Raw genomic sequence first — 22,797 nt, forward strand, 5'->3', positions numbered from 1 at the left:
GTGTGTGCGTGTGCGTGTGCGTGTGCGTGTGCGTGTGCGTGTGCGTGTGCGTGTGCGCGTGCGCGTGTGCGCGCACACACTTGTACAGCTATCTTTGTGAGGGCCGGTTTGCGTTTTAGACCATCGGATTGAGGACAATCTTGTAAAGCGAGGACATTTTGGCCAGTCCTCACTTTCTGAGACTCCTTTAAATGCCTGTTTGAGGGTCAAGACTTGGTTTTATTGATCAGGTTATAATTAGGTAAAGGGTAGGTTTAGGGTAAGGGTTTGGGTGAGGCACTTAGTTCTAATGGGTAGGGTTAGGGTAAGGAGCTATAGATAGCATTGTGTCAATGATTGTCCTCACAAATATAGCTATACAGAGTTTTGTGTGTGTGTGTGTGTAATCACATCCAGTCAGATCAGGGTTCGTATTTTGCGATCCCTTCAAGCGCTCACTATTAAGCAGTTATCTCTCACCAAATAGAGCCTCGTCCGGACAGATGGCCACATTAGGAAGCGCAGTCTAGTGTGATGAAACGTGATGACATGGTTACCGGCAGAACAAAGCGCAGAAGACCAATTCTAGCTCCAAGCAGCTCGACTTCAAATAAATTGAATGCTGCTAAATCTGCTTTTATGGCTGCGTGATCTCTTTCCTCTCAGGAGTTCAGTAATCACCCCAGGGAGGAAAAAAATTAATTAATTGAAATTGTCTGTGTGTATCTTTCATATGAATAACATTAAAGGAATGGTCAGGGTTTGATAGAAATAATTTGCAATCCTCCAAAAAAAATTGCAGGTAGAGTAAGGCAATATGGAAATTATCTAAACAACTTTACAACTCAAATAATTTACTCAAATATTTTTTTTTTCTTAGAAGATCCCCCCCAGAAGATATAGTATTTATGGAAGCTTGGAAAAAAAAACAATACAGAAGAAACTCTGACTTTTAGAAAACTTTTAGAAAAAACTGCCAAATATAAAGTCAAAATTAACTTTTTTATTTTTTGTTTCATGGTGGAAACTGGCTGCCATAATTTATTCTGATTTTAAATTAGCTTTTTTTTTATTATAAATTTTTCTCTTTTGTAATATTTCTATTTAGCTTTATTATTATTTTTTTTGTTTTATATTTATTATATTGATTATACATTATATAATATATTCATATTCATTCTATAATTATATAATAAATTATATCAATTTTATTACATAATTTATATAATTTAATTCTTATTAAACTGATTTAAGTTATTTAACAAAAATGTTCTACTGTTTAACAATGTGTAAAATCTTTTTTATTATTATTTTTTATTTATTTTTGTTTTATTTGTATTTCTTAATTCATACTTAACTTTTTCTTTATTATTATAAAACTTCACTTGATATTTAATTTTATTTCTCTTTTCAATTACCATAACATTTTTTTAATAGTTTTTTTCATATTTTACTTTATTTCATCTTTATTATAAAACATCTTTTGATATTTGATATTTAATTTTAGTTCTCTTTTTAATTACCAAAAAACATTTTAATAGTTTAAGATTTAGTTAACAACACTGCCTTGTGCCAGTTTCTAGAATTTGTCCAGAACAAATCATTTTCTGAGTGAATAATTTAGCTTCATAGCGTTGAGAAGTGCTTCATGCTGCATGCACACTAACTCTGCCTGGCCTTCTCGGAGTAGGCCGCTCACTAGGGTTTGGAGCACAGCCTGCTGCTGAACGACAGACATGTATTGATTCTGAGCGAGAGCTGCAGAGACTGAAGAGCAGTGATCTGAGCTCATGAGATTTCTCCTCTCTACCATATTATGCTAAGTAGAACACTTTAGCTCCTTTAGACTGAACTCTATTAGCGTGATTTATGTGCATGTGAAGCCATTCTGTGTGTCGTCTGTGTAAACAAGAGTAGGCCTGCGCCGTGTGCTATTTTTAAACACATGCACACAAGACGTAGATAGCAGTGTTTAGGAAGCTACTTTTACATTTTATGCTACTTTGAAACTTTGTTAAACTTTACACATTTGATGTTGTTATCAAATATAATCGAAGTAGATTAATAATATTGAATATAATATATCACAAATGTAAATGTATAAATAACAATTATGCAATTATTAAACAATTATAAAAATATGCAACAATTATACAAATATTTAAAATATATTAATAGTAAAAATTGTAATATGTATATTGAATATACTGTAAATTAATAAAATATAAATATGAAATTAATATATAATCAATATTATATAATAAATTATATGATGTTGTATTTAATTGCTTTTTAATTTTAATGTACATTATGAGTGTTTAATTATATTCATATATATTATTTAAAAATAAAAATAGAATTAAATACTGTATATATAATTAATAAATTATTAATTTTACACACACACACACACACATATATATATATATTAGATCGCGATTAATCGCATGATTGTCATGAGTTAACTTGTGATTAATCGCAACTTAATCACATTTTTATCTGTTCTAAATGTACCTTAAATTACTATTTTTCAAGTTTTTAATACTCTAATCAACATGGGCATGGACAAATAAGGATGCTTTATGCAAATTTCTGTTTATTATTAGTGAAACCACCCTAAACATAGAGCAAAAAGAACATAGACATGTTTTTCAAAGAACTTGTTCATGTCCATTATTAAACACATGGGATCAAAGAACAGAAATACCAGGTTCCCATTACTTCTCTTTCTGTGCACTTACACAAGCCTGTTTACTTTCATCTGAACATGCAAAATGTACATTTAGTATTTATTATTACATTTGTTATATTACTTTTGTATTTTGATGCAGCTAAATTCTCAATAAAAGAACATCTGTTCCATCTTCTGTTTTCATTTATATATTACCATTTCTTTTGTCAGACAACAGAATTAATATGAAATGGTGACTGAAACGCGACCCTTTAAGACTACAACCAGCTCTCCCTTCCAATTTTAATATTTATTTAATAAATACATAAAATAGTTTGTAAACCGTGTGGTCTTAAAGTAACCACAATTTGCAAATGTATGTTTTCTTATTTGGAGAAAACTGTGATATTTGGATGCAGTTTTTGGTTTGCATGTTATTGCCCCCACATCTAGCTATTGAACACACTGGATTATATAGATACGATTGAATTATTATTTGAAATATTATTGTAAAATATCATGACGACAAGGTGGACCAGCACATGACGGGGTGGACACATAAAACAGAACACAAAAAGCATGACAAAATATGACAAAGAAACATTTATTCAACTTCGAAAAATATAATATAATATAATTACATCCTCAATCACATTGATATGTGTTCATTTTAGTTTTTAGCAATATTAACTACAAATGAATGCTATGTGGACTTTAAGCTTTGGCGAAGCAAGTAAGCAAACTCATACGAAGAAAATTTGTCAGTTGAAAAGTCACCAACTTATTCACCTCATCCGTTGAATTTCCTGCCACTGAAGAGACAAAAAATCTGTTGTCCTGATGTCACTAAAGGGGATGGCCTTTTCTTAAAGGGGCGGATTCCCCAATACGACAGGGTGGACAACCATTCAAGGGATATGACCAAACTCTTCTTTTTTATTAAATAAAAATATTGTTTTTATTACCAAATGATCAATACACTCAAATTGAGTAATATCTTATTTAACAAAATATTCATAGGAGAACAAAATTGTAAAATTTTATGATTTGACTATTCTACTATCATTCAAATTTAATGAATGAATGAATGAATCCGCAGTGCATGGGACATAGCAAAATAACACGCATCCTCTTACACAAAACAAAAAGAAATCTAGAAAATGTATCTAAAGACAAAAAGTAATGCTTTTGTTATGAATATTAAAACTTAGCCTAATATAACACACCCTTTCATAGTAGGGCTGAACGATTTTGGAAAATAATCTAATTGCGATTTTTTTTACCAATATTGCGATTGCGATTTAATATGCAATTCTTTTTTAAAGCTCTTTATGTTCTGTATTATTAAAGTTCAAATGATTTGCAACGGTCGCTTTGTCGCGTTCAGTGTACAGTAGAGCTGTTGCGGCGCGACGTGACAACTGTAGTGTCCGGTATAGACACGGTGAGTGAAGCCAAGAGCAAGATATGCCTCGTCATATTTTCTGCATTTAGCTTTTAAATGACCAGCACCTGATTTCATAGTCATTTTTATGTTAAGTTATCATGGCAAATGAGTTATGTACAGGACACCAAAAGGCACCCTACAGTGATATTGACCCATTTATGTTTATGTATTTATAGTTTTGTCTCAAATATAATCTGAAATTCATTACTAGCTGATAAAAACTTATCCGCTCACTAACATGAATGAGACTGATACTCAAGCGTGTTTCTGCAGGATTCCTGCTCTCTCCTGTTGAGTGTTTTCACCGGGCTGCGTGTAATTAGATTGCGTTTAATCCTTTCCTTCGCTTCAAAGAGAGCTGCTCAATTTGATTGTGTGTCTGTCGCTTGTCTTCTGCAGGGAGTCTCGTCTCGTCTCCTCGCAGGAGCCTGTGTCACTTTGACGCTTTTTATCTACAGCACTGCTTAGCTGTCCTCTGAGACGCTCCTCACATTCATGTTCTTCCGTTTGTGCTGCACGACAGAATGAAAGCGCTCTTCTTTTTTTTTGGTTTTGCATGCATGTTAAATGGCTAGTTCCCCCCCAAAAAGCACAACAGGCGTCATGGAAGTCCTTCGTATGACTCATGTGCTTTCAAGCCTTGTGAAACCGTGCAAAATACAATCTTGCTTTCCAAACAACGAGCTCTCATGACGATTCCTACCTGTCAATTACCCAGAATCCCTCATGCACGTACTTCAGCTATCATTGTGCTTTAAGAGACAAAAACACTGTGTGAAAAGTGCTTAACAGCCTGAGCTTCACACACTCAGAAACACTTTTCTGCTGCGGTTTCTTCAGGAAAATGAGTGTCTCTCTTAAGTTCACTCCAATGCTTTGAAAAGAATAAGAATTGTGCTCGCTGATTATTGTTGGTGTTTAAGTGAATTAATTATTATTAAGGTATATCTAAATACTATTCATTTTGTTCTTTTTTTATTTATTATTTGTTTACATTTATTTCATATTTTATTTTAATATTTTATTTAAATATCTTTAAAACGTCATATATAATACATATAATAAATATATATTTTATTTTAAGGATTTTTAGATATTTTTAATGGGAAAATGGGTGGTTAAAATGCAGTGTTCAAGTCTTTCTAAAAAGCTTTTTAAAAATGTTTTGTTGTTATTATTATTATTATTATTATAATTTCTCCAAATATCTAAATTTACTTGAGGACGAAAACTTAATATATAATAATGATATTAAGGCCTGTTTTCATAAGTTTTATCTTTGGTGTTCAAAGCAGATCTGTGCGTTCGTTCGTTCATTCATTCATTCATTCATTCATTCATTCATTCAAATTTTGTGTATCCTTGGAACAAGAACAAAAATATAAAATCTTGCAGTGTTGCTTCTCAAGTGCATTTATGTATGTATAAAGTTTAGTTTTCATAGCACAAAGCAATCATATGACTTCAGAAGTCTTAGAATTTAACGCACAAGTAATTTAGGATGCTGGAGGAACCTCATTAGTTAAATACAAAAGAGCTGTATAAATATTCCACAGAAATCATGCAAATGTGGAGTGTGAGTAAATAATGACTACATTTTATTATTCGGATGAACTATTCCTACTCCACATCCAGATAATGTCGTGCTATGCTCTGTGATGAGGGTGTCCCACTAAGGTCCTTTATCGAGTAGCCTACACCTTCCTGTCAGCGGGAGTATTTCCTGGTTTTATCTCATTCATTACTCACACAATCTGTGATCAAGCTGCAGTTGACGTTTATTAGCGCAGCACGCTCGTGTATCTCAGTCGCTCGGGCTTTAAACAAAATACAGCAACCAACCTGTAAATAATGCATGCGCTGTTCCGACACGTGTCGCAGTTGGCCGTGTCCTGTCCGGTCCGATAGGAGAGCCTGTGAGGAGATAAAGAGAGAGAGACGAGTCATTCCCCGTTCACCCTGTCCTTCCTCATTATCAGCTGTGTTAGCATTCCTCACACCGGCGTTCTGCAGAGGACATGCGGGATGCCGGCTCACAGACCGCAGGACAGAACGGCCTTCAAATCACGCCAATGCTGCAGAAATGTCAAATCGAGCTGCTTTTGACTGTGTTTTTGTTTGCTAACAGGAGCTAAAATGTGCTGATGCATGTGGCACGTAGCTCTCTTTCTGCTGTCTACATAGGCAGCTGTCTTTTAAGGTAGCATCCTGGCTGAAATGAAACCGCACAAGAGACTGAATTTTACAGTGAATTCCAGTAGTTCATGCCAGCTAATTATGTAATACTCTACTCAAATGCAGAACAATCACACATTTTGAGTACATTTGGCTTTTTAAATCAAATTAAATCAAATCAAACTGATCACAGATTTTATTAATTATTAAATAAAAAATTGACTAATTGATTCAACTCTCTTAAATATTTGATAGATTGTTAGTAATTGTTAAGACAAGTCTTCCTATTGAGCTTTCTTTTAGTATATAATAACTTATCTGCTGTTTTAGCCATTTTGATTGATTTATTTATTGTAATTTACTTAAAATTACTTAAATGTATTTTTTCCTACAGTTAATCCAAATGTATTAGTATTTTTAAGTACTAATTTTATTTTATTTTTTCCATTTTATTTGTTTGTTTATTGTTTTATTCTTACCATACACTTAAAAAACATTTACTGGTCATTTTCAGCAAGGACATTATTAATTAATTTTACAGACATTTCCGTTAACCCTAAAATGTAATGCAGTGAATGTTTCAAAATACAGGTAAAACACCAGTAAAAAATCAATATGGAAAATTCCTTCATATTTTTTTTAAATGTTTTTGATCATTAATATGCGGTCTTTATTGCAATTTTGGTTGGTTTATTTATTTATTGTAATTTACTTTATTATTTTATTTCTACAGTTTTAATCCATTATTAAATTATTTTAAGTACTTATTTTATTTTGCATTTATTTTTTGTTTATTTAAATGTTCATTCATTCATTCATTCATTCATTCATTCATTCATTCAATTTTCAGCCAGGACATTATTAATTAATTTACAGACATTTTCATTAACCCTGCAACTCAATGCAGAGAATGTTTCAAAATGCAGGCAAAACACCAGTATTCATATTAATATAGTACATTGTGTCTTGTAGGTGTAGAACTTGGCCACCTATTAATAGCCTTAATTTCAGGCATGCATGTAAAATGCTGTCTTCTTGTGACCTTTAATCCTGTATAGAGTCCACAGGAGCGTGATTTGACATTGCCCAACAAGAGAAGAATGCAAATGTCCATTGTGAATGTAGTTAGTATGTTCACAAGATCCTCCAGCCTGCAGTGAACATGAAATATAATCTGAGTTTAGACCAGTGGACACTGATTCCTTGCCAAAATCCCTTGTATTCGACCAGAGAGGTGCGATATCATTTCTGCTGGAGATCATCCTCACCTAAAATAGACTGAGCTCAGGGGGAAACGGGAAGTTCATTAACTAAACCAGAGCTTTATTTCAAAGGTTCTTCATTCATCAGATCTTCTCTAGTTTTTGCCTTTCACTTTTATCAGAGTTTCTTTTTCAGCTGTAGAACTTTGCATGTAAATATTTGATTCAAAGCGAATTATAATCAGGCCGGATGTGTGTGTAATGTTTGTTGAAGTGCAGAGCTGTGTTCCTGAATTACTTCATTGCTGTTTTGTACATCAGCAATCAGCTTCACGTCGGCGCTCTTAACAGCATGAAAAACAAAACTGTTATTCAAATGCTGAATAAATTATACATAATACTAGAATGCATCTCATTATAGTCACTTAACTGTCACTCACTGGAGATTTGCACAGTTTCAAGAGACTGTTTGAGGCTTGCAGATCAGCGCAAGCTCATTGACCAGTGGTATTTGGCTGAATCTTCAGCATCATGGTAAAATAATGTGTATTTAGCTCTAAGATGTGCATGTGAGTTTGCAGTGTAATTTGAAAGTGATGTCTTGAAGTGATTGCATGCAAAAACACACACACGGCACAAATTTTAATTAACTTATTGCCTCCTTAGGATGAATTGTGTTGTATTCCTTATTTGGATAAAAGCATCTGCAAAATTAATGCATGTTCGGTACCATTAAAAAATGTTTTAGAAAGAAGTCTCTTTTGAGCACCAATGCTGCATTTATATGATCAAAAACAGTAAAATTAAAATCTAATGTATTTCTGTGATGCAAAGCTGAATTTTCAGCATCATTACTTCAGTCTTCAGTGTCACATGATCCTTCAGAAATCATTCTAACATGATGATTTGCTGCTCAAATAACATTTTTGATTATTATCCATGTAGAAAACAGTTGTGCAGCTCAATATTTTTGTAAAAACGGTTTGTTTTTTTTCTCTGAATTCTTTAATAAATAGGAAAGTCAAAATAACATCTATTTGAAATGGAAACCTTTTGTAATATAATAAAATGGAAACCTTTTGTAATATAATAAATGTCTTTACTGTCACTTTTCGGTCAATGTAATGCATCCTTGCTGAATTCAAGAATAAATTTTTTAAGACTGGGCATTTACTTAACATCTCATTCACTTACTAAATTGCTAGTTATCATTAATCTCATTGATTTCTGTCTTCGAAAAAGTTTTGCGTATTGAAGGTTTGTCAGACTTAAATGTTAGTTCATACAGTATGACTGTGTAGCAAGAGAATAAATCTTATTTACACCATATTTAATTGTAAACACAAAACTGTGAAGCTCTAGAATGTTTGCAGTTTTTGATGTATGTTGGTGATTTTTGCTCTGAAGTGACTCGAGTCTGTTTGCTCTGCTCTCAGTGTACAGTAGTCAGTGTTTACATCTGGTCTCTGGTACGTGTTTTTGTTTGTTCACTCTGAGTTTGCCTCCAGCAGGATTGTGCTATAGACTCCGAGCTGAATATTTCTTACATTTATAAATGCTAAAGTAAATAGCATAAATCTCCTTTCGTCAACAAGTTTTTCACTGCCGGTGGTGATGTGTGGAGATTCGAGAAGCTTTACTTTCACTGTTGGCTGCCATTAGTAATTACCACCTGTCGTCGTAATGATTGCTTTGCTGGCAGGAAGAAGTCGACCCGTCCGACGGTCCCGCGATGGAGGGCCAATGTCAGACTGACGGGAACCCGACGGAGTGATCAATAGCTCTGATGAGGCGTGTTGTCATATCTGTCTGTCTCTCGTCCTGTCGATCCGTATCTCCAGCTCGACTCTGTCCGTCTCTCTTGCTGGAATATTACGGGATGAATACAAGTTAAGCTGTATTGACAGCATCCTGTCGATTAGCACAGAAAATAATTTCAGTTCTTAATGTCAATGTGTGTGTGTTTCTTTTGTTGAAGTTATAGGTAAGTTTTAGTAGTTAATCTACTCTTTTTGCTTATGGATGTTTAACCAAAATATTCCAGTTTTTTTTTTTTTGTATTTATTTTTAATTTATTTATTTAACACTTGTTTAATTTGGTTTTACTTTTGTCCAATTTTTTGCACATATTTTTTTAATGTGCATTATATAATTGAATATTCATTGATTATTATTAAAGTCAATAAACTGATGCTTAACACTTTATTTATTTAGTTAAAGACAGTGCGGTAATGTTTATTTTTTGATAATCCATTGAATAATCATTTCAAAATTGAAGAATTTCAATTAATTCTTTAAATTGATAAATATGTTTAAATGTTAAATATGATTTAAATATATAAAATGGTAAATTTATTTTAAAATGAACTATTTGTGATATATAGTTTGATTAAATAATATAGAAAAAATGCATGAACAAACTATTTTCCCAGAGTTTTTCCTGCAACTATCAAGTCTTGAAAGTTTTGTTCTTACAATTTAATTTGAACTTGCATGTGTTTGTCTCACCTTTTTACTTGTGTGTTTTGTTATTTTAATGTGCTTGCATAAATAATTTGACTTTCATTATTATTTAGCACAATACTGGTCTAATCTAGCTGGTTGTTCACCTTCAGGTTAATGATGCAATCCAGAAATATTATTGTCAAAATGCAAAAAATTGAACAAAAAATAAACTGGTTCTGCATATTATTTATCAGACAAACAAATCTGTATGGTATTGTTTGAAAAGAAAGAAAGAAGGAAAGATCAAATGAATGAGAATGTATTGAGTGATTTATATGTAGAAATATAACAAGCATAACAAATTAGTTCTGCATATTAGTTAAAAATCAGTATAAGTCCAGACTTATTTCATGTCAATTGTGATCCATACTGAAGTTTACATTTCTATGCTGATCCGCTTTTTCCAGTCAGACTCAGTTGTGGTTGTTTGGTAGAAAATGCATTGTGACCTCAGCCGGACTGAATGGCGAACAGTTCAGTGTGAAACGCCCCGCTTCTCTGTGACTCAGTGAGACTCTGAAACTATAGTCCAGAGCTGATTTTTTAGCAGTTACTGTCAGAGAGCTGCCCACTCGACCATTACCGGCACTGCCACCCCTGAGCTCTGCATCGGCCTCCTTCATAGGTCAAACTGCGGGGCTCATCGTGTAAAAGAGCGGGACACCGACAGGCCATTTTGGCTCTAATGAGAGCATGTGAAGTGCTGTTTGCTGATGTGTGGGGTTTATCTGAGGCTAGTTTCCGTGCCTAATGGGGACAGTGATCGGCAGTGATCAGGCCGAACCCTCCGGAGCAGCTGGCACAGTGCGGGAGGTACTGTGTTGGAATGTAAAAAGGAAGTCAATTATGTTCCTGAAATCCTGATTCCCGATGTTCCTGATGATCCCGAAAGAGAGCGAGAGAGAAGACCTTTGGGACACGAGTTGAATTCTCCCACAAAGGACCCTCTGTTATTGGGCTGCATATTATTTGTGCAGATTACATCGATTATCATTTAAATAGATGCACAGAGAAACAGTTACTGTCAGAAGTAATTATTTTCAAAGCTTTGGGTGACATATATATATATAATGTCTAACTAATTTTCAGTATGGATGAGTTCTGGTAATTATTAATTTATAATAAAAATAAAGTAATTATTTTTGCCTTACGTTTTAGCAAGGGCTGGTTATGAGGGTATATAGAAATGTCAAGCAGCTGACATATTGCTGCAACACAGTAGATATTTTATGTATTTTTGTAAGCCTATTGTGTGTGTGTGTATGTATATATGTATATGTATATGTATATGTGTGTGTGTGTGTATGTATGTATGTAAGCCAATTATATGTGTGTGTCTATGTGATCTATGTGGTAATACTTATTTTTATTTTTAATTACCTATTTTTAACCCTTTGGATTAAATATTTATGATTTGATGTTGTTGTAATCAGCTAATTTATATTTACCTCATTTGTTTATTTTATTTTTATTCCTTATTTTTTTATTTCTTATTGAATGTATTGTCTATATAATGTCTATTTGTTGATAATCCAGTGATTTAAATATTCTTGAATTCTTGCATTTATTTCATATTTAGTTTGGATTAATATATGAAATGTTGAATTTCTCGTAAATAAAAATCCCTGTATATTTTTCCTCACATTATGTCTGAAAGCATGTTTAATTTACTGCAGATATTTACCACATTTTTATTTTATTTTATTTTTAAATGTTAAATATTTTAATTCCTATTTTTGGTAATCCAATGAGTTCAATATTATTTAATAAAACAAATGTAATTATTGATTTCATATTTACTATGGATTGCATATGTAAAATTTACCATTTCTTTACTGTGATGAAATAACTTTCTCTCCTACAGTATTTGTTTATTAACAAAATAAAATTGTATTTATTATTTAGAAAGCATGACCATAACCTTGCCCAAGACCATGCCTGAAAGTATGTTTAATGTATTAAAGGGAAGTCGTGGCCTAATGGTTAGAGAGTCGGTTAGAGAGTCGGACTCGTAACCCAAAGGTTGTGGGTTTGAGTCTCGTACCGGCAGGGGTTGTAGGTGGGGGGAGTGAATGTACAGTGCTCTCTTCCACCCAAAAATACCACGACTGAGGCGCCCTTGAGCAAGACACCGAACCCCCAACTGCTCCCCGGGCGCCGCAGCATAAATGGCTGCCCACTGCTCCGGGTGTGTGTTCACAGTGTGTGTGTGTTCACTGCTGTGTGTGTGCACTTTGGATGGGTTAAATGCAGAGCACTAATTCTGAGTATGGGTCATCATACTTGGCCACATGTCACTTCACTTCACTTCACTTCACTTCGTATTGCATGTTTTTAAAGAAATGATTTGGTTGGTCTATTTTGTTTGGAATGATTTTGTTTCCACGAATCACTCAATGTTTGTTTTTGATCATTAACTAATGCACACCACGCTTTTTACTGTGATTCATAGTTTAGCTACACAACCGCTAGCATTCCCTTTGATACTGTAGCATGTTTTTAGTCAAACGCCTCTTTGCATACATCTTTGTCTGCAGCACGCTTTTGAACACGTTGAAAAGTACTGCATCATGCCTGCGGTAATGTAACGGATGTAATTATGAACACACTCACCTACGTCCTCCAGTCACACTGTCTTTTGTCACACAAATGACATTTCTGAGTGTGTGGAATGAGACTAATGTTGCATAACCACACAAGCATTAACTGTCTCTGCATTGAATGCAGGAAAATGCACTTTCTCAGACCTGAGCTAGGGAATTGAAAACGTGTTGCATTGCCTTGAGAATACATTAAAATATTACTTGAAGTGTAATATATGGAACAGCATTATCCATAAGAAACCTCTGAGGCGTTTGCTCAGGTAATGCTAGAAAATTCTCTCTCTGAAACCAAAGTGGAGTTTCATTTGTTTTTGTGTCAATGTTTTTTTTGTGTAAAGCATGCTATTAGACTTTATATAAGTGCTAATACACTGTCTAAAATTAATAATGCACCGGATAATGTGTTTATTATGCAAAATATGTTGTTTTGATCAGTCAGCGGTCCATTGTCCCATGATTCTCCGAGTTTGTGCTTGAGCGGATCTCTAATCATCCTCATGATGATGTTGTCTATAGTCTCCTGAACATCCTCTGGATCAGTTGTTTATGAAACCCTCTTGCTGTGACCTTAATTGTGCTTCAAGTATATAAAATAGACATGTAGTCTTGCAGGTAATTAATGCCGTTTTTAATCACTAACCTGGCGGGGTTCTAGTGCTTGCATCCCAAAGCATCTTCAGGGAAATGTGTGTGTGAATATGCAGGAAAATAAGTCTGTTTCCTGTGCAAACTCAATTTTTTCATTTCCCTTGACCTAACCGGTCTCAAACATTAGATTTAGTCCTGTTTCTCTCTAAATTGCATGCAAACTGATCTCATAAGGGGCTTACTTAATGTTGTACAGTTTTTTGTGTAAATGCTGAACTAATCAGTATGTTATGCTTAGCTGGGTGGGATAAAGCTAAATGTGGCATTGGAATATTTTAAAGCAATAGTTTAGGCTGATTTGCATGATATCCTGCTGTGGGAATGAGCTGGTTTATCATTGATTGGCTCTGACTGTAAATATTCAGCTGTTATGCATGTAAATATCCTGCTTGTGTAGCTTACTAGTTAGTGTCTATGATATTTCCCGATTGGACTTGTTCATTTAATCTAAATAAACTGCGTAATCGTCTTCTTTGTGAGGTACATTTTATTGTCTTTTTCTACTCTCCTAAAAAAGGTTTGTCATTGCTTAATGCCTCTGCCCCGATTTGGATTCAATTGTTAGATTAAATAGGCGCTCTCGAAAGTAGAAGGCTTTTGGCATCGTTAAATAAGTAGTATTTAGAAGGCCTCTAGCAAATTTCCCAGGTTGAGTCCAAGGTGATAAAAGTCAATATGAAAAAGAGCGCTGCCCCAAAAGTCTTGCTTACCGACCAAAGATGCACTTATCCATCCTAATTAGACCTGCTATAGCAGTCAGTTTGAGAACCAAACAATTATTGGGGGTGAATTAATGTTTAGAAAACCATAGAGACAACCAAAGTAATCAATCTTTAGGTCAACTTTCCAAACAGTGTACATTGGATTGTTGGAGCTTTCAACACATTGTAGTTGGCATGAGTTGTAGATGTTTAGGGAAATCTGTGAGGAAATGCAATTCTGCTTAGTGCAGTTCTGTTGGCACAATTTTATTTTTTATAAAAAAAGTGTTGCCCTTAAAGTCTTACTAACCAACCAACGATGCACTTATCCATCCTAATTAGACCTACTATAGCTAAAGAACCAAACAATGGCTCTAAAACTGATGTAATGTTTTTGTTGTTGGAGTAGTTTCTTGTATCTCGTGCATAAATGCATTGGAAACTACCAAACTAATCCATCTGTAAGTCAACTTTCTGAACAATATGCATTGTGGTTCACATTTTAATTGGCGTGCATTGCGGATTTTTCAATTACTTTGTCACAGAATTTCATATTTTGAAATGGAGTGCTACACTTAAAGTTACTAACCAACCAAAGCTATACTCATCTATCCAAATTAGGCCTACCTGAAGTATTGTTTTCTGTGTTGAAAACATCTCTTGTGTCCAATGCATAAACGCACAGAGAAAACCAAAGTAATCCAGCTTTAGGTCATCTTTCCAAAAAATGTGTATTGTGGTTCACTGGCACATTCAACACACACATTGCAGTTGGCATGTGTTGTGAATGTTTGGAGAGACCTGTGTGGAATGCAATTCTGCTTGGCGCAATTCTGAGCTGAAAAAGTGCTGCCCATATAGTCTTGCTAACCAACCAAAGATGCACTCATCCATCCAAATTGGACCTACTATAGCAGTTTGAGAACCAAGCAATACATGGGAATGAAGTAATATATTCTGTTAGAATAGTTTCTTGTACCCAGTGCATAAACTCATTGAGTTATCCAAGGTAATCCTCCTTTAGGTCAACTTTCTGAACAATGTGCATTGTGGTTCATTGGCTCTTTTAACACATTGGGGAAACCTGTGGAGAATTGTACTTCTGCTTGGTGTAGTTCTGTTGGCACAGAATTGTATTTTTATGAAATAGAGTGCTTCCCTTGAAGTCTTGCTAACCAACCAAAGCTGTACTCATCCATCCTAGTTAAGCCACGGTCACACTAGACTTTGAGCATGCGAAATTCGTTTTGGATGGTTCTGTGAAAAGGGGCGGGAGCAGGATATGACATCACGCGCAGAAATATCCTCACTAGTCATAATTATTTTCTATTTAAGTGATTACAATCAGTCACAAGTATAGTTAATCAAGTACGCACACGCACACATACAAATCTCATGTAATTTTAAAAAATCGCATAAAATTGCACGTTTCACTGTTCAGACGTACCATCCGCTCCTGTTTCCCTTGCCACTGCAAACCAAGCCGCTTCTCTTTTTATGTGATTTTTGTAATCTTTTAAAATTGTGTTTTATAAAACAGTATGATGCGACACTGCTAAAATGAGCGATTCCTCCATTTCTGTACCGAGAGGTCATTTTGTGACATTTTGATCTTCAGTTGGTTTCACGCGACGCGAATTCGCAGGTCAGAGTTCACCTAACTTGAACTTTGCTATGCAGCGAAATGCGAAATATCTTCGCACGGGCTTGCGTTTCCGGTCTGACGCATTCGCATGCTTATGAATGGAAGTCAATGGAACGAAAAGTCTAGTGTGACTGCAGCTTTAGACCTACTCTAGCAGTTTGAGAACCAAACAATACTTGGGACTGATACCAAACAATACATAGAAACAACCAAAGTAATCCATCGTGCTTCAACACATTGTTTTGGGAAACCTGTGAGAAATTACAGTTCTGCTTGATGCAGTTCTTTTGGCACAGGATTTAATTTTACTCTTTGCATGCTGGTTAAAGTACATCGTCTTACCCTTCTCTATGAGCTTCTCCTTTTTCCAGTTCCTGAATGACACCCAGCAGCACTTTAATGGTTTCCTGGCTGGAGCTGATGATGTTTTCCATGGCCTGGAGCTGCGCTTTAACATCCCCATCCTGATTGACAGGCACTATCTGCTTGCACGCCTCATTATCCGTCTGTAGAGTTCCTGATCCCGTGCTGCCCCGGCATGGAGGCGCGGGCATGGGAACCGCTGTCGAGGAGACCGGAGTCACCGGCACCGCCGCCTCCATAGCCCGCAGTGGTCGAGCAGACAGCGTGCCCGTGTGGCACTGGACCTGCGTCGTGCAACTGGTCCGCGGCAGCGTCTGCGACTGCGACTGCAGGCCATTGAGCTGCAGTGCATTCTTGCGTTTGCTCCGCTCGGACGGACTCTCCAGGCACTCCACCTGCGTGAGAGAGTTCCACGCGATAGGTCCCATCACTTTGGAGGAGGAATCCTCTAGAATATTCCCACTGCTCTCCCCAGAGTTCAGCAACTGCAGCTTGCCTGAGCGATCAAGAGTTCCAGAGTCTCTCTGGAAGCCCTTACTGTGTTTACTTCTGACGCTACAGATCTGATAGTCCGAGTTGTCCGTTCCCACTGTGGACCCATCTGTCGGACAAGGAAGAACCAAAGCGTCCGAACATGGTCCGTCTGTTCTCTCCAGACAGTCCCTGGCTTGTGGGTGTTGCTCTATAGTTGCGACACACTTGCTGGTGTGCATTAATGCTCTTGTTTTCCTCACATTTTGAGTGGGTACGCACTCCCTACCTGCCTCGGTAGCTTTCGCCCTCTTTACATCAATAACAAACCCATCGTCCTGATCCTTACAGCTCTCCACAACAGCGGCATGCTTGACCGTATGTCCTTTCTTCCGCTCAAATGGAAAAGTCTGGTAACGCTTCCTAAGATCCGGTGATGTTTGCACTCCGGTGCTTTTGGTGACATTTGGGATTGATCTGCGAGCTGGGACGGTCATGTACTTGCGGTACGCCACCTTGTAGACCGGCTTCCCCCCTCGGGCCGCAGCAGCCTGTTCATACTGTGCCTCGCAGATGTCCTTGAAGCGCACCTGTAGGGCTTTGTTGCGCTTGCGCACCTGCCGGCTTTTGTCCGACGATCCTTTGACCTCCAGGGCCATGGAGGCCGCCGTTGCCTCTGAGTCCGACTCAGAGTTGGTGAGCATGCATTTACCAGCGTCCTTGCTCACCATGGTTCCTGCAAACACAATATTATTAGTTGAAAAAATGGTGCACTTGCCTTTAGCAACTGTATCCTGCATGTAATTGTGTTAGTACATTAGATTTCTGTGCTTAAATGATCTGACACAAATGTGAAAATAATCAGTCATGGAACCAGAAAAAGGGCACAGCTGCAACATCCTTCATCCCCAGACTCTATGAACGTTTCATATAGCGAATTAGCGTCCTTTCGTTCGCTAACCTGCTCGGCTTGTTTGCGGTGAAATTTATGGAGCAATCTCATGAGTGTTGTCTTAGCCCATGACTTGCTTGTCTTTGACAGTTAATTGCATCTCTTAATCTTGTGTGTTCTGGAGCGACCGCACGCAGGGAGAATGATAGGAGTGAAAGCGTGTCATCTGTCTACCTCCCTGGAGTTCACCATCCCTCAGCTAACTAATAGAAAGAGAGACACTGGCTGCCCTGTGATTCAGCATCATCACCCTGACAAACACTCCCAGCTTCCCTCCGAGGCCTGTGTGTCAAACTGCCTTTTTTTAGTGCCTCGATATGTGCATTCTTTTCTGGAAATATGGGAGTGTTTTTGATGCTGTATGTATGTATGTATGTATGTATCTCTCTATCTCTCTCTCTCTCTCTCTCTCTCTCTCGTGTGCGCATGCGTGGGCGTTTGTTGAGTGAGTGTGAAGAGCGTGTGGTGAGTTCGAATGAGGTTTCTGCCCGCTGTGGCTTTCCTTATATTTTTTTTCTTTTTAGTTTATTTTTTTCTTGTATGGATATTGTTTTTTTTGTTTGATCTGCATTAGGTAGATAAAACATTATTTTGTTTTGGGCGTTTTTTCGCCAGTGCTATCTATCTGTCCTACCTATCTACCTACCTATATCTGTATCTATCTATATTAGAAAACATTTTCTGATTTACTCAGTGATACCAAAGACTGCCTGTTAGATTTACCCAAAACTAATTATATCCCATGTTTAACCAATATAGAGACATCAGTGACAAATTCCAGTAGATCTGGCCGAGGTGAGGGTGCTCTCAGTGGGTTCATGAGCACTGAACGACCACTGACGCCCTGAGTGTGTGCTGCAAACGCGAACATTTTTGACTTTCGTTTCTGTCCAGTCTGCTCGTTTTATCGCATTTAACAACAGCTGTCATCGTTTTTTTGTCTGGCGGTATGCTTTACCACCGACAGGTATCAGCAGGTAAAATTAAAATGTAAAATTGGAGCCTCTACTGGCTCCAATAATCTGTGCTGGTTTGAATTGGCCGCCTCCAGTTTCCCCTTTGTTTTGCCTCCAGCTAGCGCGGTGACGTAATTGTGACGTCGGCCCTAAAAGGGTCTATTTATTATGTATATATAAATACACACACATTCAGTATATATTTTGAAAATATTTACATGTATATACATATATATATATCTACATTATATTTTATAATATATTCATATAGTTACTATATACACATAAAATATTTTTCTTAAATATATACATGTTTCTATTTATATATACATAATAAATATACACAGTACACACTCATATATTTATATACATATACATATAGGTAAGTCAATTAGTATGTGCTTTCTCAGAAGTTATGTCTCTTAAGTTCATGCCCTATAACCATCACTTTAGCCATCATAATACCACTTGTGTAAGAAATTCACCACTTTAACAAATACATTTTAAGACAAGTTCTTCTGAAATTCTCTGTTATTGTTTGTGTGTATGTATGTGTGTGTGTGTGTGTGTGTGTGTGTGTGTGTATTATGATGGTTTTGTGTAGTTAAAGGACAGGTCTATTGGGCACGTACTAAAAATAGCTTTAAAAATAATTTAAAAAACGCTTCTTGAGACCTGTTCTTTTCTGTTGTGCTTCGTTGAGTTGTTATTGAACACCAGAATGTGTCATGATGCTGTGTGTTGGACATGAATCAACCTCATTATATCAGGCTTTCTTAAAACCTACTAGACTTTCACACAATCCACCGACAAGTCCATTATGACAAGATGTACTTTTGCACATCTCTAGTTTTTTAGCCTGTTTGTTTGTTTTACTGTGTTTCAGATTTTATTCTTACATAGAAAGGCAAGACAGTTATGCAATGAGAGTTACAAACAGAAAAATGACTCTCTCTTCAAGGTCTCAGGCTGATTGTTTTGAAGTTTTCAGTAACGGCTAACATTTCTCAAGTAGGGTGATATCCGAACACTGTAACCCAGGACTCCTGAACCAAATCTGATTTCTGCTTCAGTAATCTTGTCTTTCAAATATGAAAGATTCACAACAACGGATACAAGCCGTCTGGAGCAGCAGCTGTAAATCTTTAGTGTGGCACAGGACATCTTTTTTCTTGTCTTACAGATCAAGCTTCTGGTCTTATGTTCCCTTCTTTTTAACAAGTAGTCCTACGATATTCCCTACATTTTCCCTCGAGTTTCTGCAATAGTCTGGTCTTTCCTTCAATGTACAGTACCGTTCAAATGTTTTGGGTCAGTAAGACTTTTTTTTTTTTTTTTATAAATTCATACTTTTTTTTTTGCAAGGGCACATTAAATTGATTAAAAGTACAGTGAAGACATTTATTTAAAAAAAAAAGTTGTTCTTTTGAACATTCTATTCATGAAAGAATCCTAAAAAATTGTAAAATGTATCATGGGTTATTGTTACAGTATTATTATTATTATCATTATTATTATGAACTGTTCTGAATTGAATTGAGAATTATTTTTAAATTCAAATTAAATTTCTGAAGGATCATGTGGCACTAAAGTCTGGAGTAATGATGCTAGAAATTCAGCTTTGCATCACAGGAATAAATTACGTTTTACACTATCTTCAAGTAGAAAACATTTTTTTTTATTGCAATAATATTTCACAATTGTACTGTTTTTACTGTATTTTTGATCCAATAAATGCAGCCTCGGTGAGCATGAGACTTCTCTCAAAAAATATTTAAAAAAAATCTTATCAACCATATTTTGAATATTAGTCTAAGCCAAAGAGATTTATTTATATGCCTTATTTGTCAATTTTCTTAAAGTAACAGCACACCTCTTTTTAAGCAACCACATGATTGAAGAATTATTCAGGTTTGTAGCGTTAATGGTATATTTTGCACAAGATTAATACTCATAATTATTATAACACTATAGTATAAGGGGTTTGTCAGGTCACTGACCCTATGTGTAAGCCTTAACAAAAAACACAATAATAGTCTGGAACGGGTTTCTCGTGCACATGTGTAGACAGCAGGGAATAACAATCCATACAGGAGCAGCATATGTTCTCAAAATCCAATAATATGTAATCTAATGGAGTGTGGATTCCTTTGCGGGTTTAGAAGCAGGTTGATCTCAGAGTTACTTTGCTGCACTTTTGAAGGAGTGTCATGTTGAGCGTCTCTAATGCTTTCTGCGCTATTGGATTATGTCTATTACTCTAAATCATTTGTTAAGGGCCTCAAGATAAAGCGGTGGTGACAGACCCTCGGTGACTAGTCGTCTTCAAGGGCCGTTTGGGATCGATGTGAGCTGCAGACATCATTACAAACCTTCAATACGGCAGCCAAACACGCACTGGCCGAACAACACGCAAACGAGATCGATACGGCTGCTAGGAGTCATGGGATTGTATTAATACTTTAAATCGAATCCGCAGTCATCTGAACATCGTAGGCATCTCTCCTCCTCCTCGTTCCCGCTCACTTCTGAGTGTGATGTATTACTAGTGTAACCTGGTTGTCAGGGAAAGCCCATCCCAAATGCATTTCCAGCTCAATTAATCAGAAAGGGTACTGCTGACGGCTCGAGTCCCCCAAAGAAGCATTAGCAGCCCTGGGATTATGTAAACAGTGAAGCACGACTTTATTTACGTAAGACTCTAAAGAATTAATTAATCAAATTATATCTTCACAGTTGCCTCGTGTTTGATATTGTGGTATCGTAGCAGCAGCCGAGGGGTTTTCTCTTCCTGGTCTTTGTCAACCTGAGCTCTTGAAAATCAGCTTTATCTTTGAAGACCCCGAAATGAAAGGTGGAAGATGGTAAACTTAATAAAGTGCTTTTTTTGCACACTACTTTCATTAGTGCTGCTTGATATGGAGAGAATAACTATTGCTGTTGGTCATACTTTGAGTTGAGTGGAACCTCGAATCACGTGGCTAGAGCGACTGACCATAAGATTCGGACGAAAAACTGTATAGCGACAAAGCAACTGCATAGCAACCAGTGTTGTATGTCATTCAGAGTTTTATTAATTGGATTTTATCGGATTTTATTTTATGCACTATTCTGTATTGAATTGAGAAATATTTTTAAAGTAAATGAATTTGAATTTGGTAGGAAACAGGATAGCAATTTAAATTTAAATGTAAGGAAATAAATTACTGTGATAAAGTTAATTATGTATTATTATTATTATTATTATGTAGCATCCTTAATTGAATTGAGAATGAAAATAAATTACTGTGATAAAGTTAATTATGTATTATTATTATTATTATTATTATGTAGCATCCTTAATTGAATTGAGAATGCTTTATCAAATTAAATTAAATTCAAATTCAATTTTGAATTTTCTATTTGAGGTAGCAAACAGGATTGCAGTTTAAATCTGAATGTACAGTAACGACATTATCATTTCATTTTAATTATTAAAATATCTAATAATAACAAGAACAATAATAACAATAACAACATTTTATTATTATTATTATTATGCATAATTCGGAAGTTAGAACAAACAGCAATTTGAAAGGTAAAATTAAAGTGAATTCAAATTCATACAGTCTTAATTTTATTTATTTTTTTATATTTTTATTTATTCATTTATTTTATCTTACTTGAAAAGCTAAAAGATTGTCAGGGCAAGCTTAAAATGTTGGCCTTTTATAATTTGAAGGTTACCAAGGATACCTTGTGGATGGATGGGTGGACAGAAATGCTACCTAATTTGTATTTAGTAATATTTTTTATCATATTTAATGAATATTTTTTCACTTATTTAATGACTATTAGGGTGGAAGAAAACTTAATTTCCCAGAATGCATTACCTTTAAATTAGTCTACAAATTAAATTGCAATTCAACTTGCTGGTGGGTGTGGCTAATGAAATTCAAATTCACACTCATGACTTTATTGCTAATTTTACCCTGATCTAGAGATCTTTGGTATCTAGCAACTGTAGCGTCTGGACCAATCAAAAACACAATTTTTCATTTGATTTAACAAATCAGTTATTCATTAGATTAACAAGTCGTCACAGACCCCTCACCCAATAGACTGGGCGCCAGGATGTCTGCGAATGACCACAGGCCACTGGTTACCATGGCAACCCCGACACCTTTGCTAAGACCAGAGCCATTTACGACCTGATGGAATGTGAGTAGGGAAAATCACTGCATGTTCCATAGCAAGAGGCACAATGCACAATAGAAATGGACTTTTCTACTAATTAATCCATAGGAAAACCTTTCTTTGAATGAACACACAAAGCCTTCAGGTCATCGTGTATGTTGTCTTTGAGATTTTATACTGTTTTATGCAGGCTTGTGATGGAAACACTCATTCCTGTCATCCTACATATATGTAACCCTACCATGTTTAGTATCTATGAATTAGTATTCTGATGATCTAAACGAGAGTGTATATTACATGTTG

The 22,797-nt window shown here is 35.8% G+C and overlaps 2 protein-coding genes across 4 annotated transcripts in view; one reads left to right on the forward strand and one right to left on the reverse strand.

Moving 5' to 3' along the window:
• The window catches only part of LOC107667837 (protein FAM196A-like), a 35,035-nt gene extending 17,894 nt beyond the window's left edge, over positions 1-17,141 (reverse strand). Inside the window, exons 1-2 of one of the 2 annotated variants that reach the window (XM_016459560.1) lie at positions 15,919-17,141; positions 5,940-6,011 (exon numbers count right to left, since the gene is read on the reverse strand). In XM_016459560.1, coding sequence (XP_016315046.1) covers positions 5,940-6,011; positions 15,919-17,141 — 1,295 coding nt within the window. Of the gene's footprint in view, positions 1-5,939; positions 6,012-14,128; positions 14,152-15,918 lie in introns of those variants that run through there. The other variant, XM_016459564.1, reaches the window with a different exon arrangement.
• LOC107667825 (dedicator of cytokinesis protein 1) overlaps positions 1-22,797 on the forward strand; it is a 288,581-nt gene that overhangs the window by 151,594 nt on the left and 114,190 nt on the right. The gene's annotated exons all lie outside the window — the stretch shown is intronic.

This window comes from Sinocyclocheilus anshuiensis, unplaced genomic scaffold (assembly GCF_001515605.1).
Source record: "Sinocyclocheilus anshuiensis isolate Anshui unplaced genomic scaffold, SAMN03320099.WGS_v1.1 scaffold493, whole genome shotgun sequence".
Taxonomy (NCBI): Eukaryota; Metazoa; Chordata; class Actinopteri; order Cypriniformes; family Cyprinidae; genus Sinocyclocheilus; species Sinocyclocheilus anshuiensis.